This window comes from Sphaeramia orbicularis, chromosome 24, assembly GCF_902148855.1.
Source record: "Sphaeramia orbicularis chromosome 24, fSphaOr1.1, whole genome shotgun sequence".
Classification (NCBI taxonomy): domain Eukaryota; kingdom Metazoa; phylum Chordata; class Actinopteri; order Kurtiformes; family Apogonidae; genus Sphaeramia; species Sphaeramia orbicularis.
Window position 1 is genome coordinate 43956671 of NC_043979.1, and position 22957 is coordinate 43979627.

General features: G+C 35.5%; 1 protein-coding gene across 2 annotated transcripts; it reads left to right on the forward strand.

Annotated features, from left to right (window-relative positions):
• Positions 1 to 41: 41 nt before the first annotated feature.
• Positions 42 to 22449, forward strand: gnpat (glyceronephosphate O-acyltransferase). Of its 2 annotated transcripts, none has more exons than XM_030128359.1 (17): positions 42 to 214; positions 1669 to 1860; positions 3019 to 3195; positions 3638 to 3767; positions 4650 to 4777; positions 5158 to 5233; positions 5996 to 6147; positions 6533 to 6663; positions 9575 to 9837; positions 11189 to 11287; positions 11393 to 11566; positions 14080 to 14159; positions 14253 to 14393; positions 16491 to 16590; positions 16677 to 16770; positions 17723 to 17784; positions 21787 to 22449. In XM_030128359.1, exons 1-17 carry the CDS (start codon positions 191 to 193, stop codon positions 21828 to 21830), a joined length of 2067 nt encoding a protein of 688 aa, XP_029984219.1. In that variant the 5' UTR covers positions 42 to 190; the 3' UTR covers positions 21831 to 22449. The 2 variants fall into 2 exon arrangements, with proteins under 2 accessions (XP_029984219.1, XP_029984220.1); XM_030128360.1 differs by having other exon boundaries at positions 11396 to 11566.
• Positions 22450 to 22957: the final 508 nt, after the last annotated feature.

A 22957-nucleotide genomic window follows, 5' to 3' on the forward strand; every position in this document is an offset into this window, starting at 1 on the left:
TCGATAGACCTTTCCGGCTTCCGTAGTTTGACATGAGAATACGGAAGTGCTTGGTAACACGCCCATGTGAAGTTTACAGGTGTAGTTGTCGCCTAGGAATGTGATTTCAAGGGGCAGGGCCGGAAAACTCCTCATGCACATTTAATTAAACTGGACGCAGTGTCTCTGAGTTTGTAAAGTGGAAAAAAGCATGGCATCCGAAGCCGTTTATTCGGTAAGTGTGCCGTTAGCCGGTGAGCTAAGCTAAGTTAGCTTTTCTTTAGCTTTGACTTCTGACATTTCATTCAAACAGGTGAAGGAGCAGGTATGTTTCAGGGCAACACATGCACAGTACGCACCTCCTTTCTACTGTCAATGTAATAGAATCAGTCACTAAGGTAGTTAATGGTTCGACCAGCGATTAATAACTGGTTTAGTAGAAGGTAACTGTGTTTTTGGCTCTTGAAGACGGTTCATCCTCAGTTTTGAGGAACTGAACAGCCTAGTGTTTAACCTCTGTGGCCTTAAGGACACCTACTGGGGTTATGGAAACATGCAGGTCTTTGTTTCCACACAACTAACATAGGAGCTGATGGAGTCACATACGAGGGGGGGCTGAAAAGTTCATAGCCTGGCTAAGGAGTTATTCCACAGCAATGAAACTGTGCATACATTAAATTCAACCTGTCCTGATACTAACTGCATGGTTTCCTTCCAGATAAACCCACACTGGATAAATGATTTAGGACTTTGAAAAGTAGTACTACAGACATTTCATGAAAATGCTTGCTTTTCACCCCTCCCTCGTTCTCCCTACCCCTCTTGAATTCCTCTTCCCAGTTTTGCACAGTTGATAAAGCTGGAGCATCATCCCTTATAGCAGTGGTTCTCAATCTTTTTCCTCAGGTTTCCTCTGTTTTTGGTATGGTAACTCTCAAATATAATCTCAGCATGATGATTAAAGTACATGATCACTAAAATAAATATAGGAAAATACATGATTTTCATTGATAAAAGGCAAATTGGAGAGGACAGTATTATGATAAATGGCAATAAATTACTGAAGAAAGGTTAGAGAGAAAATTGAATTGGGAACTACCACAAAACTAGCACTGGGTCTTTAAGGGTTAAGTACAAAATTATGTAATATGGTCAAAAATGTCACAGTAAATCACAAAGAAAAATAGTCTTAATTATCACCATAAATGTCAAATTATTACCTCTTTAAAGGATGATTTGAGTGAAAAGTATTTGTGTTTTCTTAATTTGTCTTTATGGTTAGAAAATTACAACAAATACCAAACAGCAGAACATTTCTAGGTGCAGAACATTAAAAAACAATTATAATAAACTGTTTTTGCATCATCCAGTCATTTAAAATTAAAATCATTATGTAAAACAATCCATAAGGAAATCAAAAATTGCAGTAAATATGTCATAATTCAGTCCAAAATAATGTCACACTACTTTCACCCAGTCCTGTGTTTCTGTATGTTGTATTGTATAACTTTCTATAACCAGACGACAACCATTATGAAAAAAACCTTCCTTGAATACAGATCTGATGTAGATAAAACTCAAGCTGGTGTCTGTTCTCTGTATGTTCCACAAACCACTAGAAACAAATGAACCATTTATTGACCGTAATGTCAGTTGTTTTCCTCTTACCATGTCACATTCTGTTTATAGCACCGAGACCCCATGCTGAAGAAAAGAGATGACTTTGAGGACATTTTGGAGGAGAGGAGGAACTGCAGCGACCTGAGATACGCTCTCAAATGTTACACACCTGTCGTTTATAAAGGACTGACTCCATGTAAAGCCGGTGTGTTGAAGAACATGGTGCTGCAGTCGGATCAGCTGCACTATGTCATCAACCAGGTAAACCACAAACCATCTGAATGAGCCCGTTTACATCCACACTGCACATGTTATGAATATTTGATTCTGAAGCCTTTGCACAGTGCTACTGTTTCTTTAATACTCTGTGATATTTTTTTTTTTCTTATACAGTCCCCTTCGCACTAAGTGTTTTGCTGCTAAACTGATTTTCATTGGGGATGTCCGATATTGGCTTTTTTGCCAAAAACCGATATGCCAATATTGTCCAACGCTGAATTTCCGAGTCCGATATCTACCGATACCGCTGCCGATATATGTGGGATATTAAACTAATTTTAGGTAACATCACATATCTCCTGTCATGGAATTAACACGTCATGCCTAATTTTATCGTGATGCCCCATTGAATGCATTCTCAAATGCAACAAGGCTTTCAAAATGTAAACACTGTCTGTGCAAAGAATACATACTTAAACTTAAATTGTGGAAAAAATGCCATATTTATTTATTTTCTCTCCCTCCATGAGTCTATTACAGTGTGGCAACTCTACTGTACAATTTTGAAAACTGCACATTTCTTTCAGCTACAAACAATGCTTCATTTACACATCAGTAAATGCTGGTGAAATCAAGGCATTATTTTATCGGTTTTAATGATAGGCAAAAAAAAAACGATAACGATATTCACCGATATTACATTTTTATGCCAATATCAGGCCGATAATATTGGTGGGCCGATATTATCGGACATCCCTAATTTTCATTGTTCCTGTGACAGTGACAATAAAGAGCCATTCTATTCTATTAAAAAGCATTAAAGTAGATTTGCTGATACCTGCAGAAACCCTGATAATGAGGATAACAAACAGGAAGAAAACTCCAAGACGCTTTCTTTAAGCATTAAAACGCCTTTATTTTCATGGCATGGTCGTGTGTAGACCTTAAAAAACACTTAAATGCGTTTCGACTTCAAGCCTTCATCAGGAAGTCAAACAAAAACTTGACCTTGCTGTGAAAATAAAGGCATTTTAATGCTTAAAGAGAGCGCCTTGGAGTTTTCTTCCTGTTTATCTACTTTATGAATCCCTTTTCCAAAGAACACCTCAAACAAACTTTTATCGAGTCCTAGAAGCATTGATGAATGATTCATCTACCAGAGGTTTCCCTTCTGAGTAACGCTTTCTTCTTAAACGTCAGGTTTCCAAAGAGACGGGTAAAGCTCCTGAAGATGTTCAGGAGGAGGCGTCGGCCATATTGGAGGAGATGGCCCATCGAATGCAGCTCAGCACCGTTCGCTTCTTTGCCTTCACACTCTGTAAAGTCTTCAAGACCTTGTTCAGGAGCATCTGTGTGAACGAGGAGGGAATCCAGAGGGTGAGTCCAGACACCAGCTCCAGCCTCTCTAAAAATATAAAAATACTCATTTAGTTCCAGCTGTGTTATCCACTCAGTTTCAGTCGAACTCGTTTTAGTTCAGGTTCCACATACAGACCAATATGGTCTGTTTGACAGCAATGGCTTAACCTCCTGAGACCCAGAAAAGTACAAGTTTTGGCTTTTTTTAATAAAATAATTGCCTATATTGGAAACATCATGATGCAACAGTATTTTCAGATGCATTTTTTAAAATCTTTATGGAATGTCCTTTGCAGTGGGCAGTTTTGGTTTGTTTTTATTTTTTGCATAAAGCTGTGAAACTTTTGTCTACAAACATGGACAGAAAATCCATAGCCGGGCCTTAGGAGGTTAAAGGATGCTTTATGAACACGGATGATGACTGAAGGTCCTCACGTGCTCGTTGTTGTTGGTGTTGTAGCTCCAGCAGGCCATTCAGGAGCATCCGGTGGTTCTGCTGCCCAGTCACCGTAGTTACATGGACTTCCTGCTCATGTCCTACATCCTGTTCACGTATGACCTGGCGCTCCCCGTCATCGCCGCCGGCATGGGTAAGACGAGACAGAACAGAGCCAGTCCTGTGATCAGGGTTCCCACGGGGTCTTAAAAAGTTGTAAAAAAAAAAAGTCTTGAATCTACAAATCTGCGTTTAATATCTTAAGTTTTAAATTTGATGTGGTAGGTCAATGGAGAGACATTTCTTTCATTATTCATCAATCAAAAGGAATGTATTTGCAATTAAAAAGAATAGATTTGCAACCAAAAAAGAGATTTGAGAGTAAAAGACAATAAGTGGCAATCAAAAAAAAGAATATTTTGCTTATAAATCAGTCCTCTTTGTTTGTGAGTTAAAAACTTTTGCTTGAGACTTCCAAAGCTTTGCTTGAAAATCACTCCTGTTTGCTTGCAACTTCAAAAAACTTTTGCTCACGAATTAGGTCTTATCATATCATACAGATCTTAAGTTATGTTGCCATAAACCTGTGGCTGTATTGTGTTTAAATGTGTTTGTTAAATGTCCGAACTGCAAAGAAAGTAACATTAGTCGACTCAGTTCCAGCTGTTCCAACCCAATAATTTGTATTAAAATTAGGAACCAGTTATTGTTAACTTTGCAGCCCCTGGTGAGAAAGGACTTGGAATGGTAGGAATTAAGGCGTTAATATAATAATAATAATAATAATAATAATAATAATAATAATAGATGAATGAATGAATGAATAAATAAATAAATTCTCCTAAATTTTAGGGGTCACAAATTTTTGCCAGTATGGCTGTGAAATGGGCGTTAAATTCTGTTTTCAGTAGTTTTAAAAAGTCTTAAATTTAACTTGTACAAACCTGTAGGAACCCAGTGTGATGCAGCTCTGCATTGAAGTTGTAGAAGTGTGAGAATTCTCTTCAGTGCACTGATGTGGAGTCTCTTCCTGCAGATTTCATGGGCATGAAGATTGTTGGGGAGATGCTGCGCATGTCTGGAGCTTTCTTCATCCGCCGCTCGTTCGGTGGAGATAAACTGTACTGGGCTGTTTTCTCCGAGTACGTCAAGACCATCCTGAAGGTGAGGACACTGCTTCGTCTTATGGGATGTTGTCATTGTTGATTTGGATGTTTTTCTTTCCAGTGTGTGGGACCAGAACCTTTCATAACTATTATATAACCTTCAGTTTAGATTTACAGTTAAGGAGTAATGGAGTTCATACATGGATAGATTTTACAGGATCCATATTTGTGGAAAACCTCATTTCTGGTGCCAGTTTGTTCCATTTGTTTCCATCACAACAACTAAAAGCTTGAATATTTCACTAATTTAATCAGAATTAAAAAACAAATTAACCCTGTCTGTTAAAAAAGTTACATCTATGTCTTTGTAGATGTGAGACCTTGTATAAAATGTACTGTAGAACAGTGCGTATGTAAGTTTTTCTGTCTTCGTTTCAGAACGGACTTGCACCTGTAGAATTTTTCCTCGAGGGAACCAGAAGCAGAACGGCCAAATCTCTGACTCCAAAGTTAGGTATGAAACAGAAATGTCACTCAGCATTAGGGCTGTAAGAAAATAGCGGTTCTGCAATATTATATATTATATATTATGTATTACTATATGTCATTTCACAATACTGTATCGATATTAAAAAGTACTGGATCGATATTTTTAGGTATTTATTCAAATGCAGATATTGTGGAAGTTCATTTTTGTTTTTCTTTTTTGTTTCTATTTTATTTATTATTATTTAACACTGTTTTATTAAATAATGTTCGTTCCTTTGTTGGGATTGCACAAAAATAATGTTCTGATGTTAGTTCTGAACGAATAGAATATGAACATTTGAACTGGATCTTAAACGGTAATGTCTGTAAAACAGAATTTCAGTTTGAACACTGGAACATTTTGTGACATAGCAGAGAGAGACATTAAATATGAAAATAAAAGAATAAAATAATGATATAATAGAAAAAAGGAAAAGTTTTAGATGCAGTAAATCTTTGTTTTCTTGTTTTTATTGTCAAAAAAAGCTTAATGAGGAGAGAGAGAGCGCTATGGATGAATGGTTGAATTGTGATGATGGATGGATGGATGGATGAGGATGGATGATGATGTAATAATAATAATAATAATAATAATGAAATGTAAAACAGATGAGGATGAAAGTCTGTAAAACTCTCCTTTTCCCATTTGTACATTGCCTCTCATGTCCTCTGTCCTCCTCCTCCTCCTCTTCCTCCTCTTCCTCCTCCTCCTCTTCCTCCTCTTCCTCCTCCTCTGGTGTCGGTCCAGGTTTGCTGAACATCGTGATGGACCCGTTCCTTAAAGGGGAGGTGTTCGACATCAACGTGGTCCCCGTCAGCATCAGCTACGAGCGGATCCTGGAGGAGACGCTTTACGCCCGAGAGCTGCTGGGAGTTCCCAAACCTAAGGAGTCGACGTCGGTGAGTCGCACGTTTCAGCCCACGGCCCCGTTCACAAAGCAGGAAATGAGCCTTAAGAATCAGAATCAGAATTTATTTGTCATGGCACAGCAGTACAATGAGATTAAAAGCTAAACCTTAAAGTGCGACCTCATAAAACAATAGACAGTAACAAGAGACAATACAGTAGCAATAAATAATTTGATTAAAGTGACAGTGCATGTGCATGATGGTGAAGAAATTGTAACTAAGTAGAACTCTGTATGTAATGAGTATAATCAGTTCATATTTGCTTTCAGTGTTGTGATGGCTTTGGGTTAGAAGCTGTTTTTTAGTCTGTTTGTCTTGGCCATGATGCACCTGTAGCACCTGAACTGAGCCCGTACCGCTGTGGGTTTGTGTGCAGGGTCTGTTCAAAGCCAGGAGGGTCCTCAGCGAAGACTACGGCAGCATCCATGTGTACTTTGGTCAACCTGTGTCCGTCAGAAGTTTAGCTGAAGGCAGAGTCAACCGCTGCCAGTTCAACCTGACGCCCAGGTACCGGAACGTCCACATTAGATCTGGAACAGAACCTGAATGAACGTCAGCTGGAGGAACATACACAGACATTTACTGTGACACTTTACATCAGGGACGTTAACCCTTTCATGCACAGTGGTCACTCCAGTGGACAGCTATTCTGCAGCTGTTCTCTTGTATATTCATGGATTTTGTTGTTCTTTTCGTTGTTGTTTTTTTTTGTTTTTTTTAACACATATCTTTATTAAAGTTTCAAGACGCTACATATCTTTTCTGACATGAATTGGTTACATTATGTAGATCTCTCCTGAGCATAAACCCCCAGAATCACAAGCCCTCACTGAAGTTTTCACACAATTTATCAGTAAATACATGTTTCTGTGCGTCAAAAATTAAACGTGTGGTGTCCAGCTGAGTGGATAGTTTTGCAACTTCATAGTAAAATAGGTTCATTAGAATTTTTTTTTTTAATGTATTTTTTAAAATTTTTTAAATTATTTTATTTTATTTATTTTTCAGAAGAAATTTTTCAATCGCATTGTTTTTTTCATGCCTAAAGAGGAATAAAAACACTCAGGAAAAAAATTTGATTAAGGTTTTCATAATTCGTGCATGAAAGGGTTAAACCCACTTAATTCGGGTAGAGCTGCAAACGATTAATCGATTAGGTGCTTGAAGCGAATGCAAAAATTCACGATTCGATTAATCAACTCGAATTGACTGAAGGGAGATATTCTACTGCAGTTTTCCTGAATTGAAGCTTTTTTGTGCGTCACAATAAACGTCCGTGTGAAACACAACAGTGGAACCAATGTTTAACAGCAGAGAAATAAAGGAAACACAGCTTTGATTCAGGAGAACTGTGGATGAATGATTTTTTTTTTGGATCACTTTGAGTCGATTAATCGGTTGCAACTCTAAATTCAGGTTCAAACAGTTGAAGATATTGATATACTTACTATTAGCAAAAGATGGAAGTCACATATGGGCTTTCATTTGGTATCATGACCTTTGACCTTGAGTAACCTTGAAAGGTCAAACAAATATCAATTAATGTCTTTAAATATGCTGTTGGTCCTATTTCTGTGAAAGGATCGGTTCTAAATATAAACATTGTCATGTAATTAAACTTAATTATAGGAAAACAAATTATAAGCCAAACTATTTATCTGTTGTTATGATAATATTTTACTGTTCTGATCCACTTTAGATCATATTTTTCTGTATGTGGCTGAACTAAAATGATTTTAAACATCCTTGATTGTTAATATCGTCAGTGTAGTTTTTGCATTTCACAAATTCATCCCATGGACTGAATTGGACCCTTTGGCGGACCAGTTTTGGTGCACGGGCCATATGTTTGACACCAGTGTATTCGGCAGAAATGGAGCAACAGTGTGTGTAAAATGGAAAAACTAGAGAAGCCGTCGGAGAGCACAGAACTCCACCAAGGCAGATCAGCCCCCCCCCCCCCCCCAATCATCACCAAAATTTAATCATTTGTTCCTTGTGCCAGTATCAACATTTCCTGAAAATTTCATCCAAACCCATCCATAACTTTTACAGTTATCTTGCTAACAGACAAACGAACAGGCAGACAAACCCCGATGAAAATAGAACCTCCGCTGTTTCACTTGGCGGAGGTAAAAAAAAAAAAAGAAAAACAGGGTGTGTAATATTCAGGTTATATTAGATAGATTATGTATGGCACAGTATGGATGTATCTGATTGGTCCATGTGATGCACTTTTCCACCAATAGAAACACGTTTGTTAGCATGTTTTCTTTCTAGCAAGCACTTCCTGCTTGCAAGAAAGAAAACATATCGTATATCAATTTACCCAGAAGCCCATTTTAACCGTGTCTACCTGTACTGAACACTCACCAAACATAATGACACTATCACTGAAAAATTATGTTTTATTGTGTCATAACTTTGGTTTTCCGTGAGCTTTCAACACCATTGACTTAACAGTATGAGTTTGATATCTGCACTTTCCACACTAATTTAAACGGAGTTTCAGCAAGGCTCCATCTGCTGCCACGTCATCTTAAACCGCACATGTCATCAGGACGCGCTGACATGTCCAGGGACCCTCTACAGCAGGGCTGTCAAACTCATTTTGGTTCAGTTCCATATTTAGCCCAATTTGATCTCAAGTGGGCCAGACCAGTAAAATAATGACTTAATTACCTATAAATAATGACAAATCCAAGTTTTTCTTTTTGTTTTAGTACAAAAAACCCCAATTAAATTATGAAAATATTTACATTTTACAAAAAAGATGTGAACAATCTGAAAAAACAGAAAGCTCATTTGAAAAATTGGTGCAATTTTAACAATATTATGCCTCGACTTATTATTTATACATGTGCATTTACACACAGTGTTCCATAAACATTTGGTAACAGGCAGAATATTGTTAAAATTTTGGAGTTTGGAACAAAAATTTGAACAATTTCTACAATATTCCATCTCTTATTATTAACACAACCACAGATCACAGTGGATCCATAAATGCACAAAACATTTAGTAACAGGCGGAATAGTGTTAAAATTGCCCATTTCGAGTTGTTCATCTTTGTTTATATTTATGTATTTACTTGTATTTTATTGTGAAAGAATAGTTTTGTAAATGTTAATATTTTCACAGTGTAATGTTATTTTTTTCACTTAAATTTTTTCCATATAATTTTTCACAAAGAAAATTTGTCGTTGTCATTATTTATGGGTTATTGTGTTATCTTTACTGGCGATCACATTGGTCTGTATGTGGAACCTGAACCAAAAGGATTTGGACAACCTGGACTGGACTGATCAGCTTAAATAAATAATGCTTAAATATTCTACAGTATCTACATAAATAACTGTTAATAGTGTTGCAGGAGCTGACCTTTGACCTCAGTGTTCTGTTTGTTTTTCCTCGCAGACACATACCGAAGCGTCCCAGCGACGACGTCCACAGCTTTGTGAACGCCGCCGCCTACCGCCTGGTTCGGGCCCAGGAGGAGAACATGGTCCTGAAGCCGTGGGTCCTCCTGGCCTCCCTGCTGCTGCAGAACCACCACCAGGACCTGGACCAGGACCGGGCGGCGGGACCGGAGCGGGGGATGGGCCTGGACGAGCTGACGGAGGAGGCGTTGTGGCTCAGAGATGTGTGTCGACAGTACGGAGCCTTCCTCCACTGGCCCGGTACCGTACGCCGTCCAACACTAGAGCACGTTCTGGTGGTGCTGACGGGTCTGAATGTGGACCCTGAACGTCACTAATATGAAAACAGTTTATTATGATAAATCAGTGGCTCTGAAATGACTCCGTTCAAGACCCAAATGACCCATTCATGGCTCCTCGAGTCCAAACTTACAATAGTTCGTCATGATTTGTCATAATATCTACATTTTTACAGACTCTTACATCGTCACAACATGGTCTGAAGCAAGGTTATTATCGTGAACGAAATGAGGAAAACTGGAATTGTAAAAATATTTTCGTTAACTGAAATAAATAAAAACTATAATTAAAAGAAAAAACGATAACTAGCTAAAACTGTATTGTGTGCTTATAAAACTAAAACGTATAAAAATTATGGATAAAATTCCCTTCGTTTTCGTCTTTGTCAATGTCGGATTGATACGAAATCGATTTATTTCGCTCTAGCAATTTTAGCTAGCGGCACCGTACGACACTTCACAGTCCATCACTTCTCGTCACTTGTGGTTTCCAGTCGTCTTCTGGTCCCCACTCTACCTGGAAACATGGAGACTAAAGTTGGGAGAAAGCAGCAGAGTCCTGTCTGGGATTTATTTGAATACGACGACAGAGAAGAAGAGAAAAGATACGACAAAACTAAAATTAATACTAAAACTAAACTAAAACGAAGCATATAGAAAAAAATTAAAACTACTAAAAACTAGCAAACCTGCTCTAAAAACAAATTAAAACTAACTGAATTAGAGAAAAAAAAGTCAAAACTAAATAAAACTAAACTATAATGAAAAATCCAAAACTTTTAAAACCTTGGTCTGAAGGGGTTTTGTTCCTTCTTTTTTTTTTTTAATCAATTTTTAAAATTTATTTTCATTGTGCATCTCCAAAAGTACAATACAAAAAAAAGAAATTCACGTTTTATGATACAAGATTTTGTGACACACAAAGTATAACCCCCTGCTCCCCCCCAGAATTGATGGCAACCCCCATACCCACCCAACCTGGATCTCAAAATTCGAAAACCACTAATAAAAACAAATACACATATATAGATGAAAATGAATATAATTTACAGATATAAACAGATAGATGATCAGGATAGTATTTTGTTCCGTCTTTGACATTATTTTCATCTAGTCACTTGTATTTTTTATACTCTGTTGTTTCGTTTATGTCATATATTTTACCTTTATATCGTATTCATCTTGCTGTGGTTCTTCCAAGTGTCATTTTTCCTTCTATATATATATATATATATATATATATATATATATATATATACCCTCTCCAAAGTGATTCATCACCATTTATTATAATTTTATCCTCTGTATTTCAGATCACGTACCTCCATCTGAGGTGGTTTCCTCCAGTCTGGATCTGCATCGAGGTCTGGTCAGGATCTCAGAGGGAAGAGTTCGTCTGGCGGTCGAACATGGTCTGTGTGTAGAACTATAAATAATGACAGTGAAGATAATCTGTTCTAACTGTAAAACTTTAAATGTAGTTCAGAACATGATTCCACACTGTTCTGGTCCGACAGCAGCAGGTCCATCCGGTCCAGGGGTGCATCCCGGTGCCGGTCCAGAGGAGCAGCTCCTGAACCAGGCGGTGGTCGTGCTCTCCTGCGCCTCCTACAGGAACCAGGCTCTGCACGTCTTCCTCCGCCCGGCGCTGCTGGCCTCGGCCATGCACATCGCAACGTCCAGCAATAAACGTAAGACTGACATTACAACTGCAGGACAAGGACGAAAAAGTCAGGATTTTTTTTTTTTTTTTATTTAAGGTTTTATTGAAATTTTATAAACACAGTCACCAAAAACAACAAAAAACGAACAAACAAACCTTTCTTTGGTACACTACATGATACTACATTCACATTATTCATTCCTTCCACCATTCCAGGTTCTGTAATCAGTCCATTTATTCTATTTTTTGTCCATTTGTGCTTCCTGTAATCACAGTTTGTGAGTTATTTTTTTTCCATTTTATATTTTCCTTCAATAATTATGATCCATTGGTCCTTTGCTGGTGGTTCTGTCTTTTTCCAGTTCCTTATAATAGCTTTTTTGCAAGCCAGTAAAAGTACCTTTACCCTTTCATGCATGAATTATGAGAACCGTAAGCAAGATTTTTTTTTTTTTCCTCAGTGATTTTATTCCTATTTAGGCATAAAAAAAAACAATGTGATTGATTTTTTTTTTTAACCTAACCCAAAAATGTACAGCTGGACACCATGTGTTTAATTTTTGAAGCAAATAATTATGCATTTATTGACATACATGGTGGGGAAGCAAAATTTACAATGAACATTTAGTTGTTTTTTCTCAGCAGGCACTACATCAATTGTTTTGAAACCAAACATATATTGATGTCATAATCATACCTAACACTATTATCCATACCTTTTCAGAAACTTTTGCCCATATGAGTAATCAGGAAAGCAAACGTCAAAGAGTGTGTGATTTGCTGAATGCACTCGTCACACCAAAGGAGATTTCAAAAATAGTTGGAGTGTCCATAAAGACTGTTTATAATGGAAAGAAGAGAATGACTATGAGCAAAACTATTACCAGAAAGTCTGGAAGTGGAGGAAGCAACAAAAAACGTACCAAAGCTTTTATTAAAGCTGTCAAATCCAAAATCCTAAAGGATCCAACCAAATCCATGAGAAAAATGGCAATTGAACTTGAGGTAGACAACAAGAGCGTTAGAAATGCAGTAAAATATGATTTGAAGATTTAAATTCTCATGACTTTCAATAAACTAATTGGTCATACACTGTCTTTCAATCCCTGCCTCAAAATATTGTAAATTTTGCTTCCCCACCCTGTACTGCATGAAAATTATGAAATAAAAAAAAAAATGCTGCTAATCTGATCTTTTCTCACATTTTAACACACTATAAAACTAATTATTATTGATATGTAAAAAAAAACACCCAAACTTTTTGTAAAAAAAAAAAAAAAAAATTAATTACAGTCTAATAACAATTAACAATTGATTTACACTCAGATATGTCACTGCAGGTCAGGTTTATCAAGAACAGGAAAGTTACAGTAATGGTATGAATTACAGTGTATGGGATGATGCATAAGTGTCCACTGTGTTGGCTGATCTGGAATCAAAACAACAAAACCCATGAATATACAAGAGAACATCTGTAGAATAGATGTCCTCTGTAGTAACCAGTATACATGAAAGGGTTAACCATGTATATGTCATTTCCCACTATAAAAAGTCAGCATTATTAATGATGTTTCAAGGAAAATGTAATTGGACGAATGTGTTTGTGTCTGATTTTCGCAGACTTTGAGTGTGTGTAGTTCAGTTCCACATTCAGCCCAGTGTGATCTCAAGTGAGTCGGACCAACAAAATAATAAGAGTGAAAAAGTAAAATTATTTGATGAAAATGTTTTTATCTACAAAAAATCCTTTAAAAATGTGAATAAGACCAATCACCTGAAATAACTTAAAAATAAGTGCAATTTTATCAATAATTTATTAAAATGATTAATAATATACTGTTTTACTACAAAAAAGTCAAATTCCATAATGAATATGTTTGTAATTAGGCAGGTTTGGCAAAGCAGGTTTATTTCTATAGCTCATTTCATGTACAAGACAATTCAAAGTGGTTTACGTAAAACATTAAAAGCATTACAGCAGGGAAGTAATAAAAAGTAAAGGCATGAGGAAAAAAAAGAAAAAAAAACAGATAAAAACTTTAAGCTTAAAAGAAATTACAAGCTGTCCTTTCACAAAAAATGTGAATAACCTGAAATTTCTTAACAATATTCTGTCTCAGTTGATCATTTATACAACGCACAGATCACAGTGGATCTACAAAAGGCACAAAACATGTAGTAACAGGCAGAATATTGGTAAAACTGCAGTTATTTTTCTTAAGAAATTTTATTTTTTTCAGGTGATTCACATCTTTTTTTGTTTGGATAGTTTGTAAATGTGAGTATTTTCATAATTAAATGTTATTTTTTGCACTTAAATAAAGACAAGAATTTGGAGTTGTAATATTTGTAGGTTATTATGTTAGTATTTAACTGGTTCAACCCACATCAGATCAAAAGACTGAATGTGGAACCTGAACTAAAATGATAGATAGATGTTAGAATTTAAATGTGTTCTCTCCTCAGATTCAAACATGTTTAGATGGTTTTAAAACCCGCTGTCTTTGATTCTCATGTATGGTCTTTCTGTATATTTTCCAGAGGAAGTGTTTAACAGCTTCAGCTTCCTGAGGAACATGTTCTCCAATGAGTTCATCCTCTGTCCTGGTGCTACGATGCAGGTGAGGTCAAAGCTTCAATAAACGGTCATAATTGAACTTCCATCCGTCCACACGCTCAGTTCAGTTTCTACATTTGACTCGTGGTTGTCGTAGGACTTTGAGGAGGCGTGTTTCCTGCTGGTGAAGACCGGAGTTCTGCAGATCACCGAGCAGGAGGTTCTGTCCACCCACAGAGGACACAGGACGCTGGCCTTCCTCACACGAATGATGGACCCGTTCCTACAAGGATACCAGGTAGAAAACACTCAGACTTAAAGGAAAAGCTTCTATACAGATTAGATTTCCTTTATCGCAGAGGTGTCAAACTCATTTTAGTTCAGGTTCCACATTCAGCCCAGGTTAATTTAATCTAAAAGGGGTCAGACCAGTAAAATAATAACATACAGGGTGGGGAAGCAAAATTTACAATGAACATTTAGTTGTTTTTTCTCAGCAGGCACTACGTCAATTGTTTTGAAACCAAACATATATTGATGTCATAATCATACCTAACACTATTATCCATACCTTTTCAGAAACTTTTGCCCATATGAGTAATCAGGAAAGCAAACGTCAAAGAGTGTGTGATTTGCTGAATGCACTCGTCACACCAAAGGAGATTTCAAAAATAGGTGGAGTGTCCATAAAGACTGTTTATAATGGAAAGAAGAGAATGACTATGAGCAAAACTATTACCAGAAAGTCTGGAAGATACTATTAAAGAAGAATGGGAGAAGTTGTCACCTGAATATTTGAGGAACACTTGCGCAAGTTTCAGGAAGCGTGTGAAGGCAGTTATTGAGAAAGAAGGAGGACACAGAATAAAAACATTTTCTATTATGTAAATTTTCTTGTGGCAAATAAATTCTCATGACTTTCAATAAATTAATTGGTCATACACTGTCTTTCAATCCCTGCCTCAAAATATTGTAAATTTTGCTTCCCCACCCTGTATTATATCAGAAACAGAGAAAACTGATGAGAAACTGGCTGTTATTTATTTATTTATTTATTTTCGATTCTTTATTTGGAAAAGCATGTCATACAAAACTTCCTTTTCGGGTGCAATTCAATATCCACACATCAAATTTGAACGAAGATGTTAATCCAAGATTTTTCATTGAATATAGAACAAATAAAAAAAGAAAGAAAGAAAAGGGCGGGAAGAGAGGGCTTATTCCGCTACTTCATCAACAAGATAAAACACACTAAGGTGTGTATGTTTACATTAACCTAGAAACAGACTTTTTCAGCAAAGACATCATTAACTGAACATAAACCTAGTGTGTTCATCCACTGTCATTGATCCAACTCCATGGGTTTTACTGGGGAATCAATGTTGTAGAAGATGACGGTGTTTCCACGGTAACTCCAGAGCCTCTGAACGTCCAGATGGGTCATATCTGATGACTATAAAAAGATGAAGAACTGTATTTTACATCAATTATTTACATGGATTGATAGAATTAGTGGATCAACAGGTATTAAACAGTTTAGATCAGTAGATTGTTTTGGTTTCCAGCAGCTGTTCAGATCTTTGAAGATTAAACAAACCACGCTATTAAATTTACATTTTGTTACAGCTGCTTTTGTGCAAACTTTTTTTTTTTTTCCCCTAAAACAAACAAAAACTGCAGAAAATCTGTCGTTTATATGGCTGGAAGATGTGATTTTGCGTTGATAGAATCTGCAAAAGCCACTAAACTACTGATCTAAATTAGATTTATTCAGAATATGACTTTACTTCAAGCTCAACTACATGTAAGTCACAAGAAAAATGGACTTCTCAGCAAAATATATAATTAACTGAACATATAAATAAGTGTGTCCATCCACTGTCATTGATCCAACTCCATGGGTTTTACCGGTGAATCAATGCTGTAGAACACAGGTGTCAAACTCCGGTCCTCGAGGGCTGGTATCCTGCATGTTTTAGATGTTTCCCTCTTCCAGCACACCTGACGGTCGTTATCAGGCTTCTGCAGAGTTGCATGATAGGCTTATCATTTGAATCAGGTGTGTTGGAAGAGGGAAACATCTAAAACATGCAGGATACCGGCCCTTGAGGATCTGAGTTTGACACCCCTGCTGTAGAAGATGACGGTGTTTCCACGGTGACTCCGGAGCCTCTGAACGTCCAAATGAAAAGATGACAAACTGTATTTTACACCAATTATTGACATGTATTGATAGAATTAGTGGATCAGCAGGTATTAAACAGTTTAGATCAGTAGATGGTTTTGGTCACCAGTATCTGTGGGTTCAACCTGGTTCTGAATGACCCCTTTTGGAGCTCATAGTCCACTCCACTGAAGACCAACCTGAGGTAAATGTCTGGTTCTGTGTCTCCAGGTGATCTGTATGTTCCTGTGTGAAGAGGCCAGTGAGGCTCTGACAGAGAAGACGTTCATTCCCGCTGTCCGGGGCTTCATGGTCAAACAGCTCCTCTCAGGTGTCCGTCCGCTCTGTCGTTGTGTCATTTACGCCCGTTGACCTCGATGACCCGTCCTGACCTCGTACCGGTCATGTTTTCCACAGGTCGACTGAGATACACCGAGGTGTTGTCGTCCGACCTCCAGAAGAACGCTCTGGCTGCTCTGCTCAGACTGGGCGCCGTGTTGAAAACCAAAGGGTACGTGGATTATTAGGACTCTGGTGTGTTGGACAATATTATATTCTGTTTGTTTTCTGAGTTCTCTCCACATGGATTTTAGTATTTTTTTCATCCATGACTATGATTTTAACCATGAATCCACATCAGGCAGGCCTCCTCTGTCTGTTTTTAAATCCCTTCTTAAAGCCCATCTTTTCTTCTTGACTTTTGAAACCATGTGAGATGTTTGAAGGTACTATCTTTATTCTATTGTTTTTAATTGGTAGTGGTTTATTGTTCTTATTTATCTGTTTTATTTATTTATTTATTTATTTTGTTCTTTTTAATTGTATGGCTTTTTAATCTATTCTTGTATTTTATTCTTTTATTTGGTTTTTATTTATTCTTCTGTATAGCACTTTTTTCTTTTTTGTACAGTTTCTGTGTCTTTAAATCTATTCTGTATTTTATTCTTCTGTTTTGGTTTTAATTATTCTTCTGTACAGCACTTTGGTCCACTGCAGTTGTTTTGAAGTGCTTTACAAACAAAGTTGGATTTTATTGGGGCCCCTTTGTGACTTTCTTCCACAGCTTAAAAACCCTCTGACTTCTTCTGCGAACTCTAACACCCAGCTCATTATTTATTGTATTATGTGGTGTTCTAAAGGCAGTAAAGCGATGATCCGTGGATTGTTTTTTGTTGTTTGTTGGGAGTTTGATGTTTGTTTTCTATATTGAAAAATGTTTTCTCGAGTTGAACATGTCCTATTATATCTTTTCTTTCACGCCAGAAAATCAATACAAATATTTTATTTTAAAAAAGAGATTTTTAACCTCAATGTGGCCTGTTTTTTTTCCTGGTTAAATATAGGTTATTAATAATAATATAATCAATCCATGTAAATGTTGGTACAGAATCCTAAACATTTGTCATCAGAGTGCCTAAAAACCTGGTCCTGACTGTGTATTTGTGTTTCTGTCGGTCCTTCAGAGCGGATCAGACCACTTTAAAGGTCAACAGGGTGATGGTGAATTCTCTGGAGGACACTCTGGGTAAGAAACCACTTCAACATCTGTGGTTTGAGTTTAGTTCTTAACCCTTTTAAACAGGGCTGTCAAACTCATTTTAGTTCAGGTTCCACATTCACAAACACATTCCACATTCTCTTTATTTTAGTGCAAGAAAAATAACATTGAATTACAAAAATATGTGCATTTACAAACTATCCAAACAAAAAAAAAATGTGAATAACCATAAAATAACCTGAAATATCTTAAGAAAAATAAGTGCAGTTCTAACATTATTATGCCTCAACTTGTCATTTATACATGTGCATCAAAGGCACAAAACATTTAGTAAAAGGCAGAATCTTGTAAAATTGCACTTCTCTTTCTTGGGAAATTTCAGATTTAAAGGTTATTTGCATTTTTTGTGAAAGGATCATTTCCAAATGTAAATAATTTCAATGATAATAATAATAATAATAATAATGATGTGATTTTACTTATGCAATTTTTCACACAAACTAAATTTTCTTTAGACATTTCAGGTTGTTCATATTTGTTCAGGTTATTCTCATTGTATTGTTAAAGGATAGTTTGTTGATGTAAATATTTTCATAATTTTATGTTATTTTTCCCACTGAAACAAAGAGAACTGTGTCATGTACCATGAGTGTTAATATCTTCAGCGTAATTTTAACAATATTCTGCCTGTTACTAAATGTTTTGTGCCTTTTTTTATAGATCTGATCTATAATAACATATATATATATGATAATTTGAGGCACAGTATTGTACAAATTTGACTTGACTTTCTTAAGAAATTTCCATTTTTCAAGTTATTCACATTTTTTGTTTGGATAGTTAATATTTTGATAATTTAATGCTATTTTTTGCAATTAAACAAAGACAAAAATTTTTAGTTGTCATTATTTTATAGGCATAATGTACTATTATTACTTTTTTTTCCACATTAAACCAAGAAGAAAATTTATAGTCATAGTTTATAGGTTATTATGCTGTTATTTTACTGGATCTGTATGTGGAACCTGAACTAAGATTAGCTCGACACCCTTCAGTGTAATTTAAACAATATTCTGTCTGTTACAAAATGTTTTGTGCCTCTTTTTTTAATAGATCTGATCTATAATAACATATGTATAAATGACAACACCGGTCTACAAGGAAAATGCTTCCAGAATAAAAGTAATGAAATTTTACCACATGAGAGTCACTGATAAAGAAAAATCCAGTCAAAAATGCTGGTTGGCTGAACTTTCCAAGATATAGCCGTGGGTCAAAATGTGAAATTCAAGAATTAAGGAGAGAATGGGTTTGACTCAAAAGGAATATTTGTCTCAGAGCTACAAGATCTACTTCAAAACACTGTCTGCACATTAGAATACATTCACTTTACAGGTTCTATTTAGTGGAAGATTTATAAAACTATTATATAAATGTACATAAACCAATATATATGTGTAATAACACTTAATCATATACCTTGAAAACATCAGCAAACCGGCACTTTTGTCATTTATTTTCCAATTAATCTTATTAAAATACGTAACATTTAGCACATTTAATGTCTGAAGCAGATCATTTCTAAAAAAAATTGTAGACCAGTGTAATTTGAGGCACAATATTGTACAAATTTGACTTAACTTTCTTAAGAAATTTCCATTTTTCAGGTTATTCACATTTGTTGTATGGATAGTGAATATTTTGGAAATTTAATGCTATTTTTTCCAGTTAAACAAAGACAAAAAAAATTTTAGTTATTTTTTATAATGTACTATTATTACTTTTTTTTTCGCATTAAACCAAGAAGAAAATTTATAGTCGTTGTTTATAGGTTATTACGCTGTTATTTTACTGGACCTATATGTGGAACCTGAACTAAGATTAGCTCGACACCCTTGACTGTTAATATCTTCAATGTAATTTAAACAATATTCTGCCTGTTACTAAATGTTTTTTGCCTTTTTTATAGATCTGATCTATAATAACACATGTATAAATGATAATTTGAGGCACAATATTGTACAAATTTGACTTAACTTTCTTAAGAAATTTCCATTTTTCAAGTTATTCACATTTTTTGTTTGGATAGTTAATATTTTGATAATTCAATGCTATTTTTTGCAATTAAACAAAGACAAAAAATTTTTAGTTGTCATTATTTATAGGCATAATGTACTATTATTTTTTTTTTTTCCACATTAAACCAAGAAGAAAATTTATAGTCATAGTTTATAGGTTATTATGCTGTTATTTTACTGGATCTGTATGTGGAACCTGAAATAAAATTAGCTCGACACCCTTCAGTGTAATTTAAACAATATTCTGCCTGTTACTAAATGTTTTGTGCCTTTTTTATAGATCTGATCTATAATAACACATGTATAAATGATAATTTGAGGCACAATATTGTACAAATTTGACTTAACTTTCTTAAGAAATTTCCATTTTTCAGGTTATTCACATTTGTTGTATGGATAGTGAATATTTTGGAAATTTAATGCTATTTTTTCCAGTTAAACAAAGACAAAAAAAATTTTAGTTATTTTTTATAATGTACTATTATTACTTTTTTTTCGCATTAAACCAAGAAGAAAATTTATAGTCGTTGTTTATAGGTTATTACGCTGTTATTTTACTGGATCTATATGTGGAACCTGAACTAAGATTAGCTCGACACCCTTGACTGTTAATATCTTCAGTGTAATTTAAACAATATTCTGCCTGTTACTAAATGTTTTTTGCCTTTTTTATAGATCTGATCTATAATAACACATGTATAAATGATAATTTGAGGCACAATATTGCACAAATTTGACTTAACTTTCTTAAGAAATTTCCATTTTTCAAGTTATTCACATTTTTTGTTTGGATAGTTAATATTTTGATAATTCAATGCTATTTTTTGCAATTAAACAAAGACAAAAAATTTTTAGTTGTCATTATTTATAGGCATAATGTACTATTATTTTTTTTTTTTTCCACATTAAACCAAGAAGAAAATTTATAGTCATAGTTTATAGGTTATTATGCTGTTATTTTACTGGATCTGTATGTGGAACCTGAAATAAAATTAGCTCGACACCCTTCAGTGTAATTTAAACAATATTCTGCCTGTTACTAAATGTTTTGTGCCTTTTTTATAGATCTGATCTATAATAACACATGTATAAATGATAATTTGAGGCACAATATTGTACAAATTTGACTTAACTTTCTTAAGAAATTTCCATTTTTCAGGTTATTCACATTTGTTGTATGGATAGTGAATATTTTGGAAATTTAATGCTATTTTTTCCAGTTAAACAAAGACAAAAAAATTTTAGTTATTTTTTATAATGTACTATTATTACTCTTTTTTCCCACATTAAACCAAGAAGAAAATTTATAGTCATAGTTTATAGGTTATTACGCTGTTATTTTACTGGACCTATATGTGGAACCTGAACTAAGATTAGCTCGACACCCTTGACTGTTAATATCTTCAGTGTAATTTAAACAATATTCTGCCTGTTACTAAATGTTTTGTGCCTTTTTTATAGATCTGATCTATAATAACACATGTATAAATGATAATTTGAGGCACAATATTGTACAAATTTGACTTAACTTTCTTAAGAAATTTCCATTTTTCAGGTTATTCACATTTGTTGTATGGATAGTGAATATTTTGGTAATTTAATGCTATTTTTTCCAGTTAAACAAAGACAAAAAAATTTTAGTTATTTTTTATAATGTACTATTATTACTTTTTTTTTCGCATTAAACCAAGAAGAAAATTTATAGTCGTTGTTTATAGGTTATTACGCTGTTATTTTACTGGATCTGTATGTGGAACCTGAGCTAAAACTAGCTCGACACCCTTGACTGTTAATATCTTCAGTGTAATTTTTGCACTTTGGGCCAGATTGGACGCTTTGGTGGGCCGCTTTTGGCCCACGGGCTGCATGTTTGACACCCCTGTTTTAAAACATACATGGTTTGAGTCCAGTTCTTCACCTTTTTAAACGTATCTGTGTTGCGTCTGCGTAGGAGGGAAACTCCCCACTCAGAAAGCAGCCGTCGCTCGCCTGTGAGACCCCCACCCAGGTGGACTGACGGTGGACTCATGGTACTGAACCGATCCACCGTGACGACGCTCCATCCTCTTCCTGTGAGGGATGAAACTCCAGCTGCCATGTGGATTCACCCCAGTACGATTCTTCTACTGAACCTTTTGTGTTCCTACATAAAACCTGAGTGAAGCTCTGGGGGTCTTTGGGGGGCCTTTAGAAGACCAGATCCAGTCAGGACGGGGGCCGTTCTGCATTAATACATTCGCTGTGTGTCCTGTAATAATCCTCATTTCCTGTTTTTTTTTTTTTTTTATTAACTATCATCACTCCTCTTTCTTGGAGCACTTTAACCTTTTCTTCGGTGTGGACCTATATCTTACTGGGTTTTTTTTTTTTTTCTTTATGGGTTTTTTTGTGTAACTGAGTGGATACGTGCATATTTTCATACTGATAAAGCTCATTTGCATTTGCACTGTCTGATAGATGGAGGCGTCCCTGTGTGTAATTCAAGGACACATTATCGTGGCTCTGTTTCTGGTGCTTGGATTAACTTCCATCCACTTTCAGGCCTTTTGCCAAAACTCTGAAGTCACACGGACGAGCAGCACAGTCGTCTTTGTTTACACTGTGGGGATAAAGCTACAAATCCAATGTCAGAGCTTCGCCAAAACCCACAGAAAAACGCCATTAGTTCAACTGAAGCACGACCAAAGGAAGAGGACGTTCTCTTTTTTTTTTTTTTTTTTTTTTTTTATGTTCAGGTCTAGTTACTGATGTTGCTTCGCGGTTGTTTGTAATTTTAGGTCAGAAGATGTTAAACGTGTTCATGCTTTATTTATATTCAAAGAAAAAGGAAAAAACATGGAACGAAGCTGATAAACTGAAGGTGATTTAAAGACTCAGGATTAATATTTTTATCAGCGTTTCCAAACTGCAACTAGATTAGTTTTAAATTTCTATATTGAAACTATTTATTTGACTGTAACTGCAGTATGTGGACAAAAGTATGCGGACACGTCGAGTTCAGGTGTTTGTTTTCTAACAGGGGTCTGGGATATAGATGTAGACCCATATATCGGGGCAATATAGTGATTTTTTTTTTTTTTTCCCAATATTGGCCGATATTTAATTAGTAGTAAAAATGCTAT

What these genes read in the sequence shown, in the direction of transcription:
- gnpat (XM_030128359.1), top strand. Translation starts at nt 191, where the DNA reads ATGGCATCCGAAGCCGTTTATTCG. An exon ending in TGCACTATGTCATCAACCAG is followed by an intron (nt 1,861 to 3,018) that starts GTAAACCACAAA and finishes CTTAAACGTCAG; the next exon opens with GTTTCCAAAGAGACGGGTAA. An exon ending in AGCCTTCCTCCACTGGCCCG is followed by an intron (nt 9,838 to 11,188) that starts GTACCGTACGCC and finishes TCTGTATTTCAG; the next exon opens with ATCACGTACCTCCATCTGAG.